The 20,847-nt window shown below is 44.9% G+C and overlaps 1 protein-coding gene across 4 annotated transcripts in view; it reads left to right on the top strand.

Annotated features, from left to right (window-relative positions):
• The window catches only part of sv2ca (synaptic vesicle glycoprotein 2Ca), a 148,361-nt gene that overhangs the window by 83,288 nt on the left and 44,226 nt on the right, over positions 1-20,847 (top strand). For all 4 annotated transcript variants that reach the window (XM_078215436.1, XM_078215437.1, XM_078215438.1 and 1 more), the window contains exon 4: positions 20,424-20,557. In XM_078215436.1, the coding sequence (XP_078071562.1) occupies positions 20,424-20,557 (134 nt within the window). The remainder of the gene's footprint in view (positions 1-20,423; positions 20,558-20,847) is intronic.

The raw sequence follows: 20,847 nt of genomic DNA on the forward strand, positions 1-20,847 counted from the left end.
ATATGTTCCTGCATTAGTAAATTATCCAGCCTTTTCCTTGCGACATGTGTTGCATTAGTAAATTATCCAGCCTTTTCCTTGCGACATGTTCCTGCATTAGTAAATTATCCAGCCTTTTCCTTGCAACATGCATTGCATTGGTAAATTATCCAGCCTTTTCCTTGCGACATGCATTGTATTAGTAAATTATCCAGCCTTTTCCTTGCGACATGTGTTGCATTAGTAAATTATCCAGCCTTTTCCTTTCGACACATTACTGCATCCGTAAATTATCCAGCCTTTTCCTTGTGACACATTACTGCATCCGTAGTTTATTCTCCTTTTCCTTAAAACCTTAAACTCACCAATACTTGCAGAATTGCCACTGTGTATATTGTTGAAAAATTACTCTTGTGATAAACATCACATAGATATGTTCCATTTTACGTCTACACCTACATGATGCAAAGAGGACAAAGAGGTACATTTTCCCCTGATATTTGCAGCAATTCAAGTCATTTCTTCGACATTTCAATTGCTCCTAATGTGCCAAGACAAAGAGCAGAAAAACACATCACCCAGTATTGCTGTTCCTAACTGGCTGGTGTTTGTGTTCCTGATTGCTATACATTAACATGTGTTGTGTGTGGCCATGGGTTCAGTTGTAATATCCTTCATAGTTGAATAGCTTGCTGATACTCACTAGTTCAGTCTCACACATGAAGAATGGCCACTCGGTAGAGGAACTAAGCCACTGGTGCTAACCTTGAAACATTGGGCCTGATTTTACCATTTTGAGTCTAAGTGCCGAATCTGGGTGTCAAATAGATCCGAGCCCGGAATCCTCTTTCCAGCGCGCCCATATGCGTTTTGCCGGCTCCGGTCTGATCCACGCTGTGGGCGGGGCCTAGCGCTGCCGGACCGATCGGAGCTCTGAACTGCGCATGCGCAGTTCGAAAAAAATCTGACAGCGCACCCGGGCGCGAAAAAAAAAGCAGAAAGCGGAGAGAGCAGCTCACTGACGATCATCCTCTGGTCATGGGGGAGGAGGAGAAGGAGGGGGGGGGGGACCCAGATTATCCTCTGGTCATTGGGGGGGGCGGGGTGGGGGGGACGACAAGATCAGTACAAGTCCAAGAGGAGACACTGGAGAAGGACCAAGCTGGGGCTGTAAAGGGATACACCATCACTGGTACACTACCAGCCACAGCCATCTCTCCCGCTCTCTTGCCCGTGCAGGTAGTGTACCAGTGATGGTGTATCCCTTTACAGGCCCAGCTTGGTCCTTCTCCAGTGTCTCCTCTTGGACTTGTACTGATCTTGTAGCTGGTTTTCATGCGGATCCACTGTGGAATCGGCCGGTTCTGCTTCATCTTCTTAGCGAGGAATCGCTTCATCCTGAAGGTTTTGTGGGATGACATGGCCACACGTCCACTCCGGCAGGAGGGATTCGTTCCTCCGGTGGGGAGGGGGGATCGCCCGCAGAGTGGTGGCGGACCCCCCTGCCCCCTCCCTCCCCACCGATCGGCCGCAGATTGGCAGCAGACCCCGCCCCCCGACCAGAGGATGATCTGGGTCGTCGTCGTCCCCCCTCCCCGACCAGAGGATGATCTGGGTGTCCCTCCCTCCTCCTCCCCCCCCTCCCCTCCCCCCCCAAATGATGACCTGGGTCAGAGAGCCGTTGCAGGCTCTGACCCTGCTCTTCGGAAGCTGCAGCAACGACTTCAGACTTTTATTTTGCAGGTCGCCTACAGCGTGGATGCGGAACAGGCCAGAAGACGGTAAAGTGGGATTTGGCGGTAGGGTTGGGCGCGCGGTTCATTAAGTCGATTTAAATGCATGCAAATGCATTTAAATCATTGGGCCGCCCGATTCGGGCGCAGCTTCAGCCCGCGCCCGAATCGGGTGTCGGTAAAGCCGCCATCTGCTCGGAATCGGGTGCAGATCGCGGTATAGGCCCGACGCCCAACTTTACTGCAATTCCGCGCCCAGTTTTGGTAAAATTGGGCCCATTGAGTTTTCCCAGGCCTGTGGACGTGGTTCTGGACTGAAGGGAACTTGTAGGATTAGAAAACTGGTCGGACCAGTTCACCAGATTCTCTATCTCTTTCCTGTACTCCGTCTCATCATTGTTTGAGATCCGACTCACTACGGTGGTGTCATCAGCAAACTTGAAAATCGAGTTGGAAGGGAATTTGGCCGCACAGTCATAGGTGTATAAGGAATATAGTAAGGGGCTGAGGACACAGCCTTGTGGGGCACTGGTGTTGAGGATGATCGTGGAGGAGGTGTTGTGCCTATCCTTACTACCTATCCTTCAGAGAAAGTAGAAAAGAACTCAAACAGGGAGTTAGAAGGGCAAAAAGGGGTTACGAAATGTCCTTGGCAGACAGGATTAAGGAGAATCCTAAGGCATTTTATACATACGTTAGGAACAAGAGGGTTGTTAGGGAAAGAATCGGACCTCTCAGGGACAAAGGAGGGGAATTATGCTTAGAACCAAAGGAAGTAGGTGAGATCCTAAACGAATACTTTGCATCAGTATTCACAAAGGAGAGGGACATGTTGACTGGTAGTGTCTCAGAGAGATGTGTTGACCCGTTAGAAAAAATCTCAATTACAAGGGAGGAAGTGTTAGGTTTTTTAGGAAACATTAAGATAGACAAATCCCCAGGGCCGGATGGCATCTATCCTAGACTCCTCAGGGAGGCAAGAGATGAAATTGCTGGGCCTCTAACAGAAATCTTTGTCTCTTCACTGGACACAGGTGAGGTTCCAGAGGATTGGAGGATAGCAAATGTCGCCCGTTATTTAAGAAGGGTAGCAAGGATAACCCGGGTAATTATAGGTTGGTGACCTTGACGTCCGTGGTAGGGAAATTGTTGGAGAAGATTCTTAGAGATAGGATATATGCGCATTTAGAACTCAATAATCTCATTAGCGATAGACAGCATGGTTTTGCATGAGGGAGGTCATGCCTCACAAATTTGGTTGAGTTTGTTGAGGAGGTGACCAAAACGATTGACGAGGGAAGGGCCATGGATGTTGTCTATATGGATTTTAGTAAAGCATTTGACAAGGTCCCTCATGGCAGGCTGGTGCAAAAGGTTAAATCTAATGGGATAAAAGGTGAGCTAGCTAGATGGGTGGAGAACTGGCTTAGCCATAGAAGACAGAGGGTAGCAGTGGAGGGGTCTTTTTCTGGTTGGAGGTCTGTGACTAGTGGAGTTCCGCATGGCTCTGCACTGGGACCTCTGCTGTTTGTGATATATATATAAATGATTTGGAGGAAGATGTAGCTGGTGTGATCAGTAAGTTTGCGGACGACACGAAGATTGCTGGAGTTGCGGATAGTGATGAACATTGTCAGAGAATACAGCAGGATATAGATAGGCTGGAACATTGGGCGGAGAAATGGCAGATGGAATTTAATCCAGATAAATACGAAGTGATGCATTTCGGTAGATCTAATGTAAGGGGGAGCTATACAATAAATGGCAGAACCATCAGGAGTATCGACACACAGAGGGACCTGGGTGTACAAGTCCACAGATCCTTAAAGGTGGCAGCACAGGTGGAGAGGGTGGTCAAGAAGGCATATGACATGCTTGCCTTTATTGGACAGGGCATAGAATATAAAAGTTGGCATATGATGTTGCAGCTGTATAGAACGTTGGTTAAGCCACATTTGGAATACTGCGTCCAGTTCTGGTCGCCACACTACCAGAAGGACATGGAGGCTTTGGAGAGAGGACAGAGAAGGTTTACCAGGATGTTGCCTGGTATGGGGAGAGAGCTATGAGGAGAGATTGGGTAAACTGGGGTTGTTCTCCCTGGAAAGATGGAGGATGAGGAGCGATCTAATAGAGGTGTATAAAATTATGATGGGCATAGATAGGGTGAACAGTGGGAGGGTTTTTCCCAGGTCGGAGATGACGAACACAAGGGGTCACAGGTTCAAGGTGAGGGGGACAAGGTTTAACACAGATGTCAGGGGGACGTATTTTACACAGAGGGTGGTGGGGGCCTGGAATGCACTGCCAAGCAAGGTGATTGAGGCGGACACGCTGGGATCGTTTAAGACTTATCTAGATAGCCACATGAACAGACTGGGAATAGAGGGATACAAACGAATGGTCTAGTTGGGCACATGAGCGGCGCAGGCTTGGAGGGCCGAATGGCCTGTTCCTGTGCTGTATTGTTCTTTGTTCTTTGATTGCGGTCTGTGTGTTCGGAAGTTCAGGATCCAGTCACTGAAGGAGGAGCCGAACCCCAGACCACGGAGTTTGGAGATGAATTTCATAATAATGGTGTTGAAGGCTGAGCTGTAGTCGATACTTGGTGTCTTTGTTATCTAGGTGTTCCAGGGTTGAGTGCAGGGCCAGGGAGATGGCGTCTGCTGTGGACCTGTTGCAGCGGTAGGTGAACTGTAATGGATCCAGGCAATCTGGGAGACCGGAATTGATTCATGCCATGACTAACTTTTTGAAGCACTTGATAATGATGGATACCAGAGCCACCGGATGATAGTCATTAAGGCACGCTGCCTGGCTTTTCTTTGGGGATGATGGTCATCTTAATGAAGAAGGAAGGGACTTAGATTGGTGTAAAGAGAGGTTAAAGATGTCTGTGAATTCTCCCACCAATGGTCCACGCAGGATCTAAGTGCTTGTACGGTGTTCTGGACTGAAGGGAACTTGTAGGGTTAGAAAACTGGTCAGACCAGTTCACCCGATTCTCTATCTCTTTCCTGTACTCCGTCTCATCATTGTTTGAGATCCGACCCACTATGGTGGTGTCATCAGCAAACTTGAAAATCGAGTTGGAAGGGAATTTGGCCGCACAGTCACTTTCCATGGGTTGGCTTTTGAGAAGACTGCTCTGACATCTGCAATGCTGACCTCGGGTACAGGTTCGTCTGAGGCTTCTGGGGTGGAGGGTATACTCTTGCTGACCTCTTGCTCAAAATGGGCATAGAATGTGTTGAGCTCATCGGGGACGGGTACATTGGTGCCGGCGATTTTACATGTCTTCATCTTGTAGCCTGTTACGTCTTGCAGAGAGCCATGAAGCTCATAATGCAGTGGTCACTTTGATCGGGAGACTGTTTTTCAAGTTAACTTGAGCAAGGCGCTACAAAGCTCCTATAGGTCCTGCACTGAGATAGTGAGCAGAATGACCTCACCAGCATACCCAAGATTCGAATCAAGGCAAAGGTGTTGGAGGTGGGTGGAAAGACCCACATGATTCTGATCAAAGGAGTTCAGGTTGAACAGGTCAGTACCTTCCTCTACCTTGAGTCACTCATCACAGCAGATGCAGAATCTACCAAAAGAATTCAGGCTAGACTGAACAAGGGTCATGGCGTAAACTCACACAGAAGAGTATAGAGTAGTCGCAGCATCTCGATTACAAAGAAAATTCATCTTCCAAAAGCCCTTGTGTGGCCGGTGACGATATACAGCTGAGAAAGCTGGATGGTCAAGAAGAGGAATGAGCCTTGAATAAGAGGATTTGAAATGAAGGGACTTTGACGGATATTTGTGTCATAGATGTCAAATGGAGAAATGAGTGTGTGTTCAGGAATGCTGGTGTTAAAAGGAACTTGTTTGAGACAGTGAAACCAGGAAGCTGACATATTTTGTACATGTGATGTGAACAGGAGGAGAATGTTTGGGAAAGGAGGTAACACAAGGCAAAACACCTGGAAAACATCCACTAGGAAGACCCAAGATGCCAGGGGTGGATAATATCAGAATGTGGATTGGCCTGTCTATGGGACAGCCAGTGTGGGAAGTGGATTGAAATCAGTGGAGAAAACTTGTTCACAGGGCGGCCAATCCTCAAAACAAGGACAGGTGAAAGACAGGACAAGTCAAAGGTCACTATGAAGGACAAAACTGGCACTCAGGATATCCACAGTAAGAAGTTTAACAACACCAGGTTAAAGTCCAACAGGTTTATTTGGTAGCAAAAGCCACACAAGCTTTCGGAGTGTGTGGCTTTTGCTACCAAATAAACCTGTTGGACTTTAACCTGGTGTTGTTAAACTTCTTACTGTGTTTACCCCAGTCCAACGCCGGCATCTCCACATCATGACTCAGGATATCCGCAGGCAAACGGTTGCAATTGTTTGCTTGTCACCTGATTAATAACAAGTTGAGTAAGGTGATATTGTAAATCATGAATGCATATCCATAGGATCCCTACAGGAGGCCATTCAGTCCATCGAGTCTGCACTGATCCTCCTAACGAGTACTCTACCTATGCCCACTCCCCTGGCCAATCCCTGTAACCCATGGCCAATCTACCTAACTTGCACATCTTTGGACTGTGGGAGGAAACCGGAGCACCCGGACACAAGGAGAACATGTAAACTCCACACAGACAGTGACCCAAGCTAGGAATCGAACACGGGTCCCTGGAGCTGTGAGGCAGCAGTGCCAACCACTGTGCCACCGTGCCACCCACCTGCAGATAGATCCATCAGATGGTGCTGACCTTGAGGAATTAGCTGCCGGTCTCATTAGCAGAATGGTGCTCCATCTTGTGCTGCCCTCTCTGCATTCACTGCAGCAGCATATTTGCAGTGTGCTTGCCTTGCCCCCCCTTCACTCTGGGCACTCTGGCTCTCCTGTGTCCTCAGGCCGCTGGCTATCCCTTATAGAACGTGCCTCTGGACACAGCTTCCTAATTGGCCTCCTGTCGGAAGCTCATGCCCAATGTCCTGCTGTACGCAGTCCAGCCTCGGGATCGCTACATGACTCAGGAAGTCAAGGCCCATGCCTCAGAAAGTCAAGGAAAAGAGGAAGGAACAAGGGGACAACTGGGGGGTGTGGGGAGGTAGAAAATAAATTACTCCATGACCTGCAAGTTCTTGAGCAAAACAACATTATGTAACTGAACGTTATTGATGAAAGTTGTAAAATTAGATCATTAACTCATCTGCTGCCGAAACTTTCTTTCATAGCTTTATTACTTCGAGACTTGAATATTCCAATGCACTCCCAGCTTGTCTCCCACTTATTACCCTCCATAAACTTGAGGTCATCCAAACCTCTTCTGTCCATCTGTTAACTGGCACCATAGATCCTATTAAACGATCACTCCTGCGTTCGCTGACTGACCTTAGCTCCAGACCAACCAACGTCAGAATTTCAAAATTCAAATCCCTCTCTGATATCACCAATCCATGGGGGGATTGACCAAGCAACCAGAGGCAAAGATGCAGCCCAACATTTTGGTAGCGCCATTGTCAATTTCCCATTGAACGTACTCCCACCACCATGAAACTTGCGGTGGCGGTTCACATTTCTGGCAAGAACGGCTGGAACATCTCGCCCTTACCTCTAAAATCTCTTCCAGCCCTATAACCCTCTCAGATTTCTGTGCTCATCTAGTTCTGGTCTCTTGGATATCGCCAATTCTGATTATTCCACAATTGGCAGCCAATCATCCAGTTGTCAAGGTTCCAATGTCTGGCATTTTCTCCCTAAATCTCTAAATCTCTTTTCCTCTCTTTCCTCTTCCAACAGAGAAAATAGGGGCAGGAGGAGGCCATTCGGCCTTTTTGAGCCTGCTCTGCCATTCAATATGACCTTGGTTGATCCTCTATCTCAACACCATATTCTCACTCTCTATACCTCTTGAGGCCTTGAGTCTAGAAATCTATCTATTTTCTTCTTAAATGTATTCGGTGACTTGGTCTCCACAGCTTTCTGTGGTAGAGAATTTCACAGGTTCACCACTCTCTGAGTGAAAAAGTTTCTCCTCATTTCAGTCTTAAATGCTCTACCCTGTATCCTGAGACTGTGACTCCTTGTTCTGGATCTCACAGCCAGGCGAAACATCATCCCTGCATCCAGTCTGTCCAGCCCTGTCAGAATTGTATACGTTTCAATGAGATCCCCTCTCTTTCTTCTAAACTCCAGTGGATGCAGGCCCACTCAACCAAATCTCTCCTCGTATGACAATCCTGCCATCCCAGGAGACAATCTGGTGAACTTTCACTGCATTTCCTCTATGGCAAGATTCAAATTCTTAAGTAAGAAGACAAAACTACACACAATACTCCACCAAGGCCCTGTACAGCTGCAGTAAAACATTCTTGCTCCTGTACTCAAATCCCCTTGAAATGAAGGCCAACATACCATTTGCCTTCTTAACGGCTTGGCGTACCTCAATGTGTGCATTCATTGACTGGTATACAAGGACTCACAGGTCCCTTTGCACATCAACATTTCCCAATCTATCACTATTTAAATAATACTCTGTCATTCTATATCTCCTTCCAAAGTGGAACTTCACACTTATCCACGTTATACTGCATCTGGCATGGATTTGTCCACTCACTCAACTTATCTAAATCACCTTGAAGCCTCTTTACACCCTCCTCACCACTCATATTCCCATCAAATTTTGTGTCATCAGCAAACTTGGAAATATTGCATTTGGTTCCCTCATTCAAATCATTGTCATATTTTGTGAATAGCTGGGGCCCAAGCACTAATGGCTGTGCCGATTAGCTGGGCCAAAGGGCCTGTTTCCATGCTGTAAACCTCTCTGACTCTGTGACTCTATGACCCCACTAGTCAATGGCTGCCACTTCGAAAAGACCCATTCATTCATGCTCTCTGATTCCTGTCTGCTAACCAATTCTGTCTGCGAAGCTAGTCCTTTAAATCCACCTCTTTGACCAAGCTTTTTGATTATCTGCCCTAATATCTCCTTCTGTGGCTCAGTGTCACACTTTCTTTGATAGCCCATTTGTAAAGACCGAGAGTATTTTACTTCTTTAAAAGTGCTATACAAATGCAGATAGTAGTTGTTGCTGATATTTTGCCTCCCCATGGAGTTCAGAGAGTTTTCAGAGGCTAAAATAAGAGTCTGCAATGGTTTATGGAAGGAATAAATTTAATAGACCGAATGAGCTTTACTTATTTTTATGCTTTCTTGAGTCGTTTTTATTCTCTCTTGTGCTTGAATGTTGAAAGCCAACGTTGCCTGTCCTGACAGAGAGAAAAACAGGCCTAGCATGCAAGCTATTCTGATGCCTTCTGCCAACCCTCTTGTGTATTTGTCTGTGCTGAATAAGTACTAAAGAATGGCTGGGAAGCACACAGAACAATCTGGATTAGCAACATTACACTAGGCCAAGACAAATGTGTCACTGAAGCCCCATGGGGGTTTAAAATGGTGGCAGCAAATCAAAGGACAAAGAGACGCCTTTGAAAAATAACAGGCCCAATGTTTTCATCAAGTTGCAGCCATGATTCCTTGTATTTACCCAGTTCATTTTCTGTAAATATTGATAAATATTGCAAGCTTCAGGTCTCAAACATCTAGTTGAAACATTTTGGCTCGGTGCAGTGCAGTTTCTGTACTCTCAGCTAAACCAAACCAGAATGTTTTTGCAACTGTTGTTTGTGGTTAATCTGAGTATACAGAACAATTGAATTCTGCACTTACTCTCCTGCAGGAGTTCAACATGTAAACACCACACCACAAACACTCACACCACACACACATACACACACTTACACACACACGCATACACACACTTACACACACACACACTTACACACACACACTTACACACACTTACACGCACACACATACACACACTTACACATACACACACTTACACATACACACACTTACACACACACACATACACACACTTACATGCACACACATACTTACACACACAGACACATACACACACACAGGCAGACACAAACACGCACACACATACACACACACAGGCGGACACATACATACACACAGGCAGACACACACACACACACACGTACACACACACACAGGCAGACACATACACACACATGTACATGCACACACACAGGCAGACACATACACACACGCACACACATACACACACACAGGCTGACACACACACAGACATACATACAAATACACACACAGACACATACACACACAGACATACATCCACACAGACATACATACAAACACATGCACAGACACACATACAAACACATACTCACACAGACATACATACACAGACACACAGCCACACATACACACACATACACACACAGACACACACACACAGACATGTACACACACTCATACAGACATACATACACAAACACAGACACAGACACACACACATGCAGGCACACACACATAGACATACATACAAACACATACACACACACATGCAGACACACACACAGACATACATACAGACAGACACACAGACATACAGACATACACACACAAACACACACTCAAGACATGCATACGCACACACATGCAATCATACATACACGCAGACATACATACACACATGCACACGGACATATGTACACACATAGACATACACACACACATGCACACAGACACACATGTACACACACACACACAGACACACATACACATACATGTAGGCATGCATGCACACACCAAATCAAAACAAAAGTCTCTGTAAAAGATTTCATCATTAAAGATGTACAGGTTTGTATCTACCACTGATTGAAATGAACACCAGTGGAGTTTTAATAGACTGAGTACAACAATTATACGGATGATTATTGCTGGAATTAGGTAAAAAGAAAGTTGGTCTCTCCATAACCTTTGTTTCAGGAAAGGTATCTAACCTGATTGAGTTCTATTGATCGATACCCTGTATCACTCTGTAAAGAATAAATCTTGAAGACTTGCCATTGATCCTTTGCTTTCAGCCTGGAACCTTTATCAGTATGATTGTTGCTGCGTGCTGTGGGACTGTGTCATGTCCACACTATTTCTATAGCAAATTCAGTGGGGATGTGCAAAGATAATTCAAATAGCTGTGTGCAGGCCAGGGTGCGGGGTTGTTAAGGCATAGAATTCCGCCTCTGATCAAGGACTCTTGCAGCTATGTGTCAGCATAAATCTCAAGGGCTGCTGACTCAGTCAGCCTTGCAGTGAAGTCAATTATGTACCATAATCCACATAATGAGATTTTCTGGGGATCAGCTGAAATGTTAACCCTTAGTGCCCTAAGACTGTTTCTGTTCTCTAATGCGACATTTCATAGGTTGCCATTTGTGCACAATTTGGTAAGCATCATAGTGAGTTTTGTATCTTTACTGCCTTGCTGATTACAACCTTTTAACATATAATTCAGCATTACTTTAACGTTGGGTTTTGGGATACTTGTCTCTTTAATTTATCTTCAGGTGATCCTGATACATCATTGAAGGAGATCGTGTGCTTCAGCTGGATGGTACTTGTCGGTCACCACAAAAGCAAAGGGCTGAATAGCCTCTCTCTGTGCTGTACATACATATGCCGCTTTCTGGGAGGCATGGTGCACAATGTTTAGCGCTGCTGCCTCACAGTGCCAGGGACCCGGGTTCGATTCCTGGCTTGGGTCACTGTGTGTGCAGAGTCTGCACTTTCTCCCCATGTCTGCGTGGGTTTCCTCCGGGTACTCTGGTTTCCTCCCACAGTCCGAAAGACACGCTGGTTAGATACACTGCTCATGCTAACTTCCCCCTCAGTGTACCTGAATAGGTGCCAAATTTTCACAGTAACTTCGTTGCAGTGTTAATGTAAGCCTACTTGTGAAATTAATAAATAATCTTTAACTTAATGAATCTTTCTCACAAATTTGCAATTAACAGTTGCTTCATCCTGTCGCCAGAGAGGGTGAAGAAGTCCAAAGTGCTCACATCTCCCGCCATGAAAGAAAAAGGGCTTTCATTTATATAACGCTGTATAAAGTCCTCTGGATGTCTAGTTATTCATCACCCATTCCCTAGCCCATGTTGAGTTGCATAGCATAATGCTTCAACCTCTAGACCGAGCCAGTCCTCTTTCTCAGTCACTTCAAACTTCACAGAAGCTGCCTTGGTGTCTACTTTTATTTTAAAATTTCTGTTTTATTAAGTTTGATCAACAATCATAATGAATAACAGCACCACGGTAGCACAGTGGTTAGCACTGCTGCCTCACAGTGCCAGGGACCCGGGTTCGATTCTCGGCTTGGGTGACTGTGTGGAGTTTGCACTTTCTCCCCGTGTCTGCGTGGGTTTCCTCCGGGTGCTCCGGTTTCCTTCCACAGTCCAAAGATGTAAGGTTAGCTTGATTGGCCATGCTAAATTGCCCCTCAGTGTCAGGGGGACTAGGATTGTAAATATGTGGGGTTATGGAGATGAGACCTGGGTGGGATTGTTGTCGGTGCAGACCTGATGGGCCGTATGGCCTACTTCTGTACTGTAGATTCTATGGTTCTATGTTTGATTCCTGCCGCCCCCTCTCCAGTATGTACTGAGTTTGTTGACCACAGTGGTAAGGATGTCATTGTACCCACAATGCCCCTTGTTTAGGGAAAAGAAAATGAGTTGGATTTCCCAATCCTGATCACCGTGGCCGTGTGCGATGAAGTCAGGGTTGTGTTTGGCCGCGATGCTTTCACAGTTGGATAGCCGGCTGGAACACATTTTCAAAACTCACAAGTGAATAATAGCCTCGAGGGCCCTGGAGATGTATATTTCGGAAGGGGAATGAACGCATTTGGAAAATGAAGAAAGAAGAGATAATTTGGAGAAAAAGAAATTGAGAGAAAAGGCTGAGATACATTACAATTCGTCTGGTTTGCCTCTAATGAAGTATTTGGTCAGACCCGCGCCTCACGTACTGCAGGCCTCCCTGTCGCAGTGATTCATTTGGTCATTTTGGGTAATCAGTAGAGTGAGAAGGTGATATTGAGCGAAAGGAATGCTCAGGCTGTCTCTGGGGCGACTCGAGTTCTGTTCTGTGCACTGGTCCATGGAAATTGCTCCCTGGATACAGACTAACCAATGGCTTTAACAATCTGTGACACTGCAGGAACTCGGGGCTAGACTGAAGATTAATGACTAGCCAAGTATATACATGCTGCAGCACTTGCAAGAAGCTACAGTGATATTTAACCCTGTGCTGCAGTCCTCATTTCATTTGGGAATAAAGTTACCTTGACAAGACCAGTAAATCTTTGGGTCCTGGCTTTTGTTACTATCATGAGGGAGACAGATGTGGTTCCTCCACCTTACATCAACAAGCATGTCCATTAACAATCACTGTAATGGGAATGAACGAAACCACAATGCACCCCTCACTGCAGGCTTATTGACGTCGTTTATTGATTAATGCAACATAGCAATTACAGCCTGAATACTGTTTGACTTATAGTCATGTCTTACTCAGTTAATTCAAAAAAGCTTTTAAAGGTTTATTTGTTTAATAGCATCAGAGAGGGTTAATCAGAGCATGGACCTGCTCCCCAAATATACATTTACCCACTTGAAGGGTTTAGATAACATCATGGGGTGACATTACACTTCTACAGTAGCACAACACAGGTGATGATGGGGCGAATTTTCCCATTCCACCCGCCACGGGAATTGTAGCGGGCGAGGGGCGGACCATGGAAAGGTCCTTTGATTTCGGGCGGGATTTTCTGGTTTCGGGTCGAGCATGACCGGAAAATCCCACCCAATGAATCGGCAGTCCATTTTACACCCCACACAGTTTTCTGTTCCAGTGAATTCAATGAAAGAAACATTCAAGCCTGCTCCGCCATTCATTTTGATCAAGGCTGATTGTCAAATTCAATATCCTGATCCCGCCTTTCCCCCCGATCTCCCTTGATCCCTTTAGTTCCAAGAGCCCCATTAAAACAGAAATGTAAATATGATTTGGGACTGAGAACAAATGTAAATCAATGAAGACAGAAGTTACTGGCGAACAGGACTTGGTGCAAGATCGGACAGTAAAGGTTTGGACTAACTGCAGTTGGTAGAGGATGGGAGGTTAGCAAAGAGAGCTAAAACTTGATGGAGGATTCCAGCAGCAAATGGTGTGAGGAGATCAACATCAAAACTATGATGGGTTTGATCATGCTCCCACCTTTTTTTTATTTAATCGTGAGACATGGGAGTTGCTGGCTGGCCAGCATTTATTGCCCATCCCAACTTGCCCTTGATAATCATACATTTGCACTTCTGCTAGGCATGATTGGATTGTGACCAAAAAAGGAATTAGAGACAAAGAGAACTCATGACTTTTAATCTGAAGCAATCACTGTTCAGACCATACTATATTATCAGTTCAAAGGCATTGCATCATTTCAATACATTACTCAACATATTTGGACCTATATAAAGGAACAAATGAACTCTGGAGTCAGTCTGTTGACCAGCAGTGAGGAACTGATTTCTTAGTCATTCTGCTGACTGCGCCACTGCGGAACCAGCCATCCTCCTCTGTGCGACTGTAGTCAAAGCTTCACAGAGTTGGCTGACAGACAATCAGATGAGAGAACACCTTTAAGCGCCCTTGCAGTTAATGTGTCACCTCTCTCTGCAGATCAATGTACAGGACGTTCTTTCACAGACCAAATTAACATTTTTCTTACTTTTCGACTGTGCAGATCCTATTTTAAAAAGGATCGCTCCTCTGGCGATGCAGTTGGTAAGAAGGTTCCAGATTCAGTTCCTGGTTTGAGCTGAGTTAACTGATATTAGCTAGGTGGCAGGAGAGCTGTTGGAATTGTTCTTAGTGTCCTTGGCTAGATGAGGGGTTGGGGAGGTTGTACTGGAATTATCAAGTTCTAAGGGTGAAGAATGCACTTATCTTTCTCTTGCGGATAGTATGTATTGCCTCTTTCTTTCTCTCTCTCTCTCTCTCGCTTTGAATTGATTTATTATTGTCACATGTATTGGAATACAGTGAAAAGTACTGTTTCTTGTGCACCATACAGATAAATAATATCATTCATAGAGTACATAGGGGAGAAGGAAAGGAGAGGGTGCAGAATATAGTGTTATAGTCACAGATAGCGGATAGAGAAAGATCAGCTTAATAAATGGTAGGTCCATTCAAACGTCTGATGGCAACAGGGAAGAAACCATTCTTGAATTGGTTGGTACATGTTCTCAGGCTTTTGTATAATTTTCCCAATGGAAGAAAATGGAAGAGAGTATGTCCAGGGTGTTGGGTGTCCTTGAATATGCTGGCTGCTTTTCCGAAGCAGCGGGAAGTGTAGACGGAGGATTGACATAACAGTGGTACACACTTAAATGACTATTATCATCCGGCTATACATATAATTTCATTGAGACAGGCTGATACTATTACCAAGCAGTTTAGCGTATGGATTTTTAGAATGAGAACCAGAAATTCTAAAGCTTAAAAAAAATTCAACTAATTTACAGGTATTTCTCCCACAGTATTTAGTGTTACTTAAAAAAATGTTCCGCCTAAATAACATGACACCATATTCCCTAGAGACCTGGGGTGGAGTTTCAGGGAAAAGAAGCAGGAAAGAACTCAAGGTGGGTGGAAATTGGGAAGGAATCCACAAAATGCCATATCTTCACAGTGAAAGATGATGCACAGGAGCCTCTGCTGTTGGAGGGGCTGGCAGGAGTTAGCAAATAGTGAGGTGACCCGTAAGGTTAGGAGAAAAAATAAATAAAAAGGGGAAAACGGAAGACGAAGACAACCAATGGAAGAATGTCAAGAAAACACATGCATGAAGTCACCACCCTTGATCCCACCGCATAATCTGATTCCCAAACAAAAGACAATTCAATGAGATCGCTATACAAAATTGCCAGCAGTCATTTGGGTGCCTGGTCAGGATTTTATAGGGTAAGAATTAGCAGAGCTAGACTGCCTTCGGTGCCACAGTCTTGTTTTTCACATATCTGATGACTCAATTATTAGATGTCCCATTCTCTTTAGCACACTCATTCCACTAGTGATCAATATTGCTGCTCCTGTGTATTATAGTTAGGAACTTTCATGGAACAGCGACAATCCTGGCCATTAGTGCAGGGATGGAGTGGATGTATCCATTCTATTAGCCACTCATCTCGGCTGTGGGTGAAGCAATGCAATATAAGGTGGGGAGGGAACTCCTGCCGCTGTTTGTAACTATACTCCTACCAGGACATCTGTTATGATGGTATGTCAAACCTCATCTGTCTTCTGATATCCTCACACATCCACTGAAGGGTGGATCATGCTGTAGGGGATGACATATTAACATGGATGGAGGATTGGGTAGCTGACAGGAAACAGAGTTAGGCATAAATGGGTCATTGTCAGATTAGCAAGGTGCCATATGAAGTGTCACAGGAGTCAGAGCTGGGGCCTCAACTATTTGTAGTCCATATTGGTGAATCTTTGCTGCACTTGCTCAATGGCAAATATATCTTTCCTTTGGTAAAAAGATCAAAATTGCACACAATACTCCAGGTGCACTATCACCAAGGCTTTTGCAGTAAGATGTCTTTACTCCTCTACTCAAATCCTCTTGTAATAGGCCAACATGCCATTTGCCTTCTTAATTGTTTTCTGTACCTACGATGTTAGCCTTCTGTGACTCAAGACTCATGCAAAAATGTACAAGGGGAAAATTGGCTATGATGGATTATGTTGAAAGGTATGATGGTAGATAGGCAATGGCAAACATTTAAAGAACTAATACATAGTTTACAGCAAAAATCCATTCCTTTAATATACAAACACCCAGCAAGGAAAGTGCTCCAATTGCGGCTAAAGAAATTAATCAAGGATTGTATTAGATCAAAGGAAAAGCATGTTAAGTTGCAAAAAAAAGGTAAGCCAGAGGATTGGAAGCATTTTAGAATACCGCAAAGGAGGACGAAGAAAAAGATTAAGAAAGAGAAAATGGAATATGAGAGTAAGCTATAAAAACAGACTGTAAAATCTTCTGTAGGTGTATAAAAAGGGAATGATTAGCAAAGACAATTGTGGGACTATTACAAGAGGAATCAGCAGAACTTATAATGGGGAATAAGTAATGAATTTATAATGGGCAGAGTAACTAAACCAATACTTTGCATCTGTCTTCAGGGGAAAAATACTAAAAATGTGACAGAAATAATGGAGAATGGAGGGACTGGTGTAAATGAGGAACTGCAAGATATTAATATTAGTTAAAAAAATAGAAAATTTAATGGAACCTAAAGTAGATAAATCATCTAGAACTGATGATTGACACCCCCGAGTGTTGAAAGTGGGGCTGTAGAGATAATGGATGCATTGGTGGTGATCTTTCAAAATCCTATAGACTCTGGAATGGTTCCTGCACATTGCAAGATACTAGATATAATCCCACTAAAAAAGGATGGAGGGAGAAAACATAAGAACATAAGAACTAGGAGCAGGAGTAGACCACCTGGCCCCTCGAGCCTGCTCCGTCATTCAGTAAGATCATGGCTGATCTTTTTGTGACTCAGTTCCACTTACCCGCCCGCTCACCATAACCCTTAATTCCTTTTCTGTTCAAAAATCTATTTATCTTTGCCTTAAAAACATTGAAAGAGGTAGCCTCAACTGCTTCACTGGGCAGGGAGTTCCACAGAGTCACAACCCTTTCGGTGAAGAAGTTCTTCCTCAACTCAGTCCTAAACCTGCTTCTCCTTATTCTGAGGCTATGCCCCCCATTTCTAGTTTCACCTGCCAGTGGAAACAACTTCCCCGCTTCTATCTTATCAATTCCCTTCATAATTTTATATGTTTCGAAAAGATCCTCCCTCATTCTTCTAAATTCCAATGAGTATAGTCCCAGTCTACTCAGTCTCTCCTCATAAGCCAATAATGGAGCGACAGACCTGTTAACCTGACATCAGTAGTAGGGAAAATGCTGGAATCTATAATAAAAGATGTGATAACAGGACACTTAGAAAATCATGGCAGGATGAGCAAAGACAACATGGCTTTATAAAGGGGAAATCGTGTTTAACAAACTGAGGATGTAACAAGCAGAATAGATCGGGGGAAACTGGTAGATGTGTAGTATTTGGATTTTCAGAAAGCTTTTGATAAGGTCCCACACAAGGGGGGAATTCTCCTGTCCCACCCGCCATGGGAATCATAGCGGGCAGGGGGGGACGGACCATGTAAAGGTCTGTTGATCTCGGACAGGATTTTCCAGTTTTGGGGCCAACGCGGCCAGAAAATCCTGCCCAAGAGGTTAGTGAACAAAGTTAGAGCAGATGGGATGGATTGGGCGAAATATACTGGCATGGATTGAAAACTGGTTAATGGACAGAGCAGAGAATAGGAATAAATGGGTTAGTTTCAGGTTGACAGGCTGTGTGATTAGTGGGGTACTGCAGGAATTAGTGCTTGGGTCCCAGCTATTCACAATATACATTAATGTGGATGTGGGGATTCAGTGTAATATTTCCAAGTTTGCAGATGACACAAAACTAGGTGAAATTGTGAGTTGTAAGGAGAATACAAAGATGCTTCAAGGGGATTTGGAGAGTGAGTGGGCAAATGCAATGTGGAGAAATGTGAGATGATCCACTTTGGTAGAAAAAACACAAATACGGGCCGGAATTTTCCAGCCCTGTTCTCCAGCAGCGTCTCCTGGTTCAGCCAAAGTCAATGGACTTCTGGGCTGGCTCTATACATCTTCCATAGGGGGACCCGCTGAAACAGGGCTGGAAAACCCCACCCACAGAGTACTTCTTAATTGGTGAAAGGATTTGAGTATAGTAATAAAGACATCTTCCTGCAAGAGCCATGGTGAGACTGTGCCTGGAGTATTGTGTGCAGTTTTGTCTCGTTCCCCTTGTGGGAGAGAATAAAACAAGAGGGATTCAGTTTTAAAATAGTGGGCCTCCCATTTAAGATCGAGATGAGGAGATTTTTTTTTCTCTCAAGAGGGTTGTGAGTCTGTAGACCTCTCTTCTCCAGAGAGTGTTGGAGTGGGGTCATTGAGTATTTTTAAGGCAGAGGTAGATAGAATCTTGAGTAAAGACATCTTACTGCAAGAGCCATGGTGAGGCTGCACCTGGAGTATTATGTAGAGTTTTGGTCTCCTTCCCTAAGGAAAGATATACTTGCCATAGAGGGAGTTCAACAAAGGTTGACTAGACTAATTCCTGGAATGGAGGGACTGTCCTATGAGAAAAGATTAGATAGACTGGGCCTTTATTTCCTGGAGTTTAGAAGAATGAGAGGTGATCTCACTCAAAATACAAAATCCTTATAGGACCAACACAACGAATGCAGGAAGAAGTTTCCCTTGGCTGGGGGCGTGGATCTAGAACTGGGGACACCATCTCGGAATAGGGGGCAAGCCACTGAGGACTGAGACGAGGAGGAATTTCTTCACTCGGCACGGTAGCACAGTGGTTAGCACTGCTGCTTCACAGCTCCAGGGACCTGGGTTCGATTCCCGGAATGGGTGTGTGTGGAGTTTGCACATTTTCCTTGTGTCTGCGTGGGTTTCTTCTGGGTGCTCTGGTTTCCTCCCACAATCCAAAGATGTGCGGGTTAGGTCTATTGGCCGTGCTAAAAATTGCCCCTTAGTGTCCTGAGATGCGTAGGTTAGAGGGATTAGCGGGTAAATATGTAGGGATATGGGGGTAGGGCCTGGGTGGGATTGTGGTCGGTGCAGACTCGATGGGCCGAATGGCCTCTTTCTGCACTGTAGGGTTTCTATGATTCACTCAGTAGGTGGTGAATCTTTTTAATTCTCTTCCCAGAGGGCTGTGGAGGCTCACTCACTGAGTACATTCAAGACTGAGATTGAGAGATTTCTACACAGTAAAACATTAAGCGGTATAGGAATACTGCAGGAAAATGGTGTTGAAGTAGAAGGCCAGACAAGACCGCGCCACTGCATGGGCGGCACGGTCACACAGTGGTTAGCTCCGCTGCCTCACAACACCCAGGGTTAAATCGCCGGCTTGGATCACTATCCGTGGGTGTCACTGGCTAGGCTAGCATTTATTGCCAGTAATGGTACACATGGTAGCATTCAGCTGGGTGTGTGTGTGTGCGTGTGTCTGTGTGTGTGATGATGTTGACAAACAGGGGTGCAGTATTCTGCTACGGAGTATTAGAATCAGTAAGGGACTCAAAGGTTACAGGGACAAGGTGGGAAAATGGAGTTGAGGATTATCACATCAACTTCAATGAGATTAGGCATGATCTCATTGAATGATGGAGCAGACTCGATGGGCCGAAAGGCCTACTTCTGCTTCTATGTCTTATGGTCTAATGGGAGAATTCCACCCTGTGTCAGTTACCTTTTAATAAACTGATGCCAATTAATCAAAGCTGTTTAAATACAACGAATAGTAACTTCCTTTGCCAGCAGAAATATAACACTGTACTTGGTGGCAAATGTATCGTAACATCACATTAAACGTCCAGCAGGCTCCTGTACAAAGAAGATGCTTCATACACTTTCACCAATCCCTGGATGGCCCTCCATATTGTGAACAACCCCGTTTATTTATGACACGCAAGTGATAAAAGATGTCCAAAAGAGTTGTGAACCTTTTGGATTTGTGGATACAGCAGTAGCTGGTTAATGGAGTGAGAACTGCTGAAAGATATGGATTGATAAAACTGAAGTTCTAAGAATATGTACTTTTCCTGTCCAGGTTGGAGTTTCAGTATGGGCTCTGCATACCAGTTCCACAGCTGGCGAGTGTTTGTCGTTGTCTGCGCTCTTCCCTGCGTCTCCTCTGTTGTGGCACTCACGTTTATGCCAGAGAGTCCCAGGTTCCTGCTGGAGGTAAGGTACTTGAAAGAGGGCAAAAGCCCATATTTCCCGGGGTTTTCTTTAAACTCACTGACAACCTGTGATACGTTTTCCTCAGGAACGGTTATGGATAGAAAAGTAACTGGGCGAGATTCTCAGGCCTCCCCGTGGGATCCTCTAGTCCCGTTGCTGTCAATGGGATTTCCTGTTGAATCCACCCCACATCGGCGTGAAACCCACAGTGGGGGTGTGCCGTCAGCGGGATCGGAAGATGCCGCCTGCGTGAACTGCCAGAAGATCACTATTTTCAATTTCTTTCTAAT

Source organism: Mustelus asterias, chromosome 6 (genome assembly GCF_964213995.1).
Source record: "Mustelus asterias chromosome 6, sMusAst1.hap1.1, whole genome shotgun sequence".
Lineage (NCBI taxonomy): Eukaryota > Metazoa > Chordata > Chondrichthyes > Carcharhiniformes > Triakidae > Mustelus > Mustelus asterias.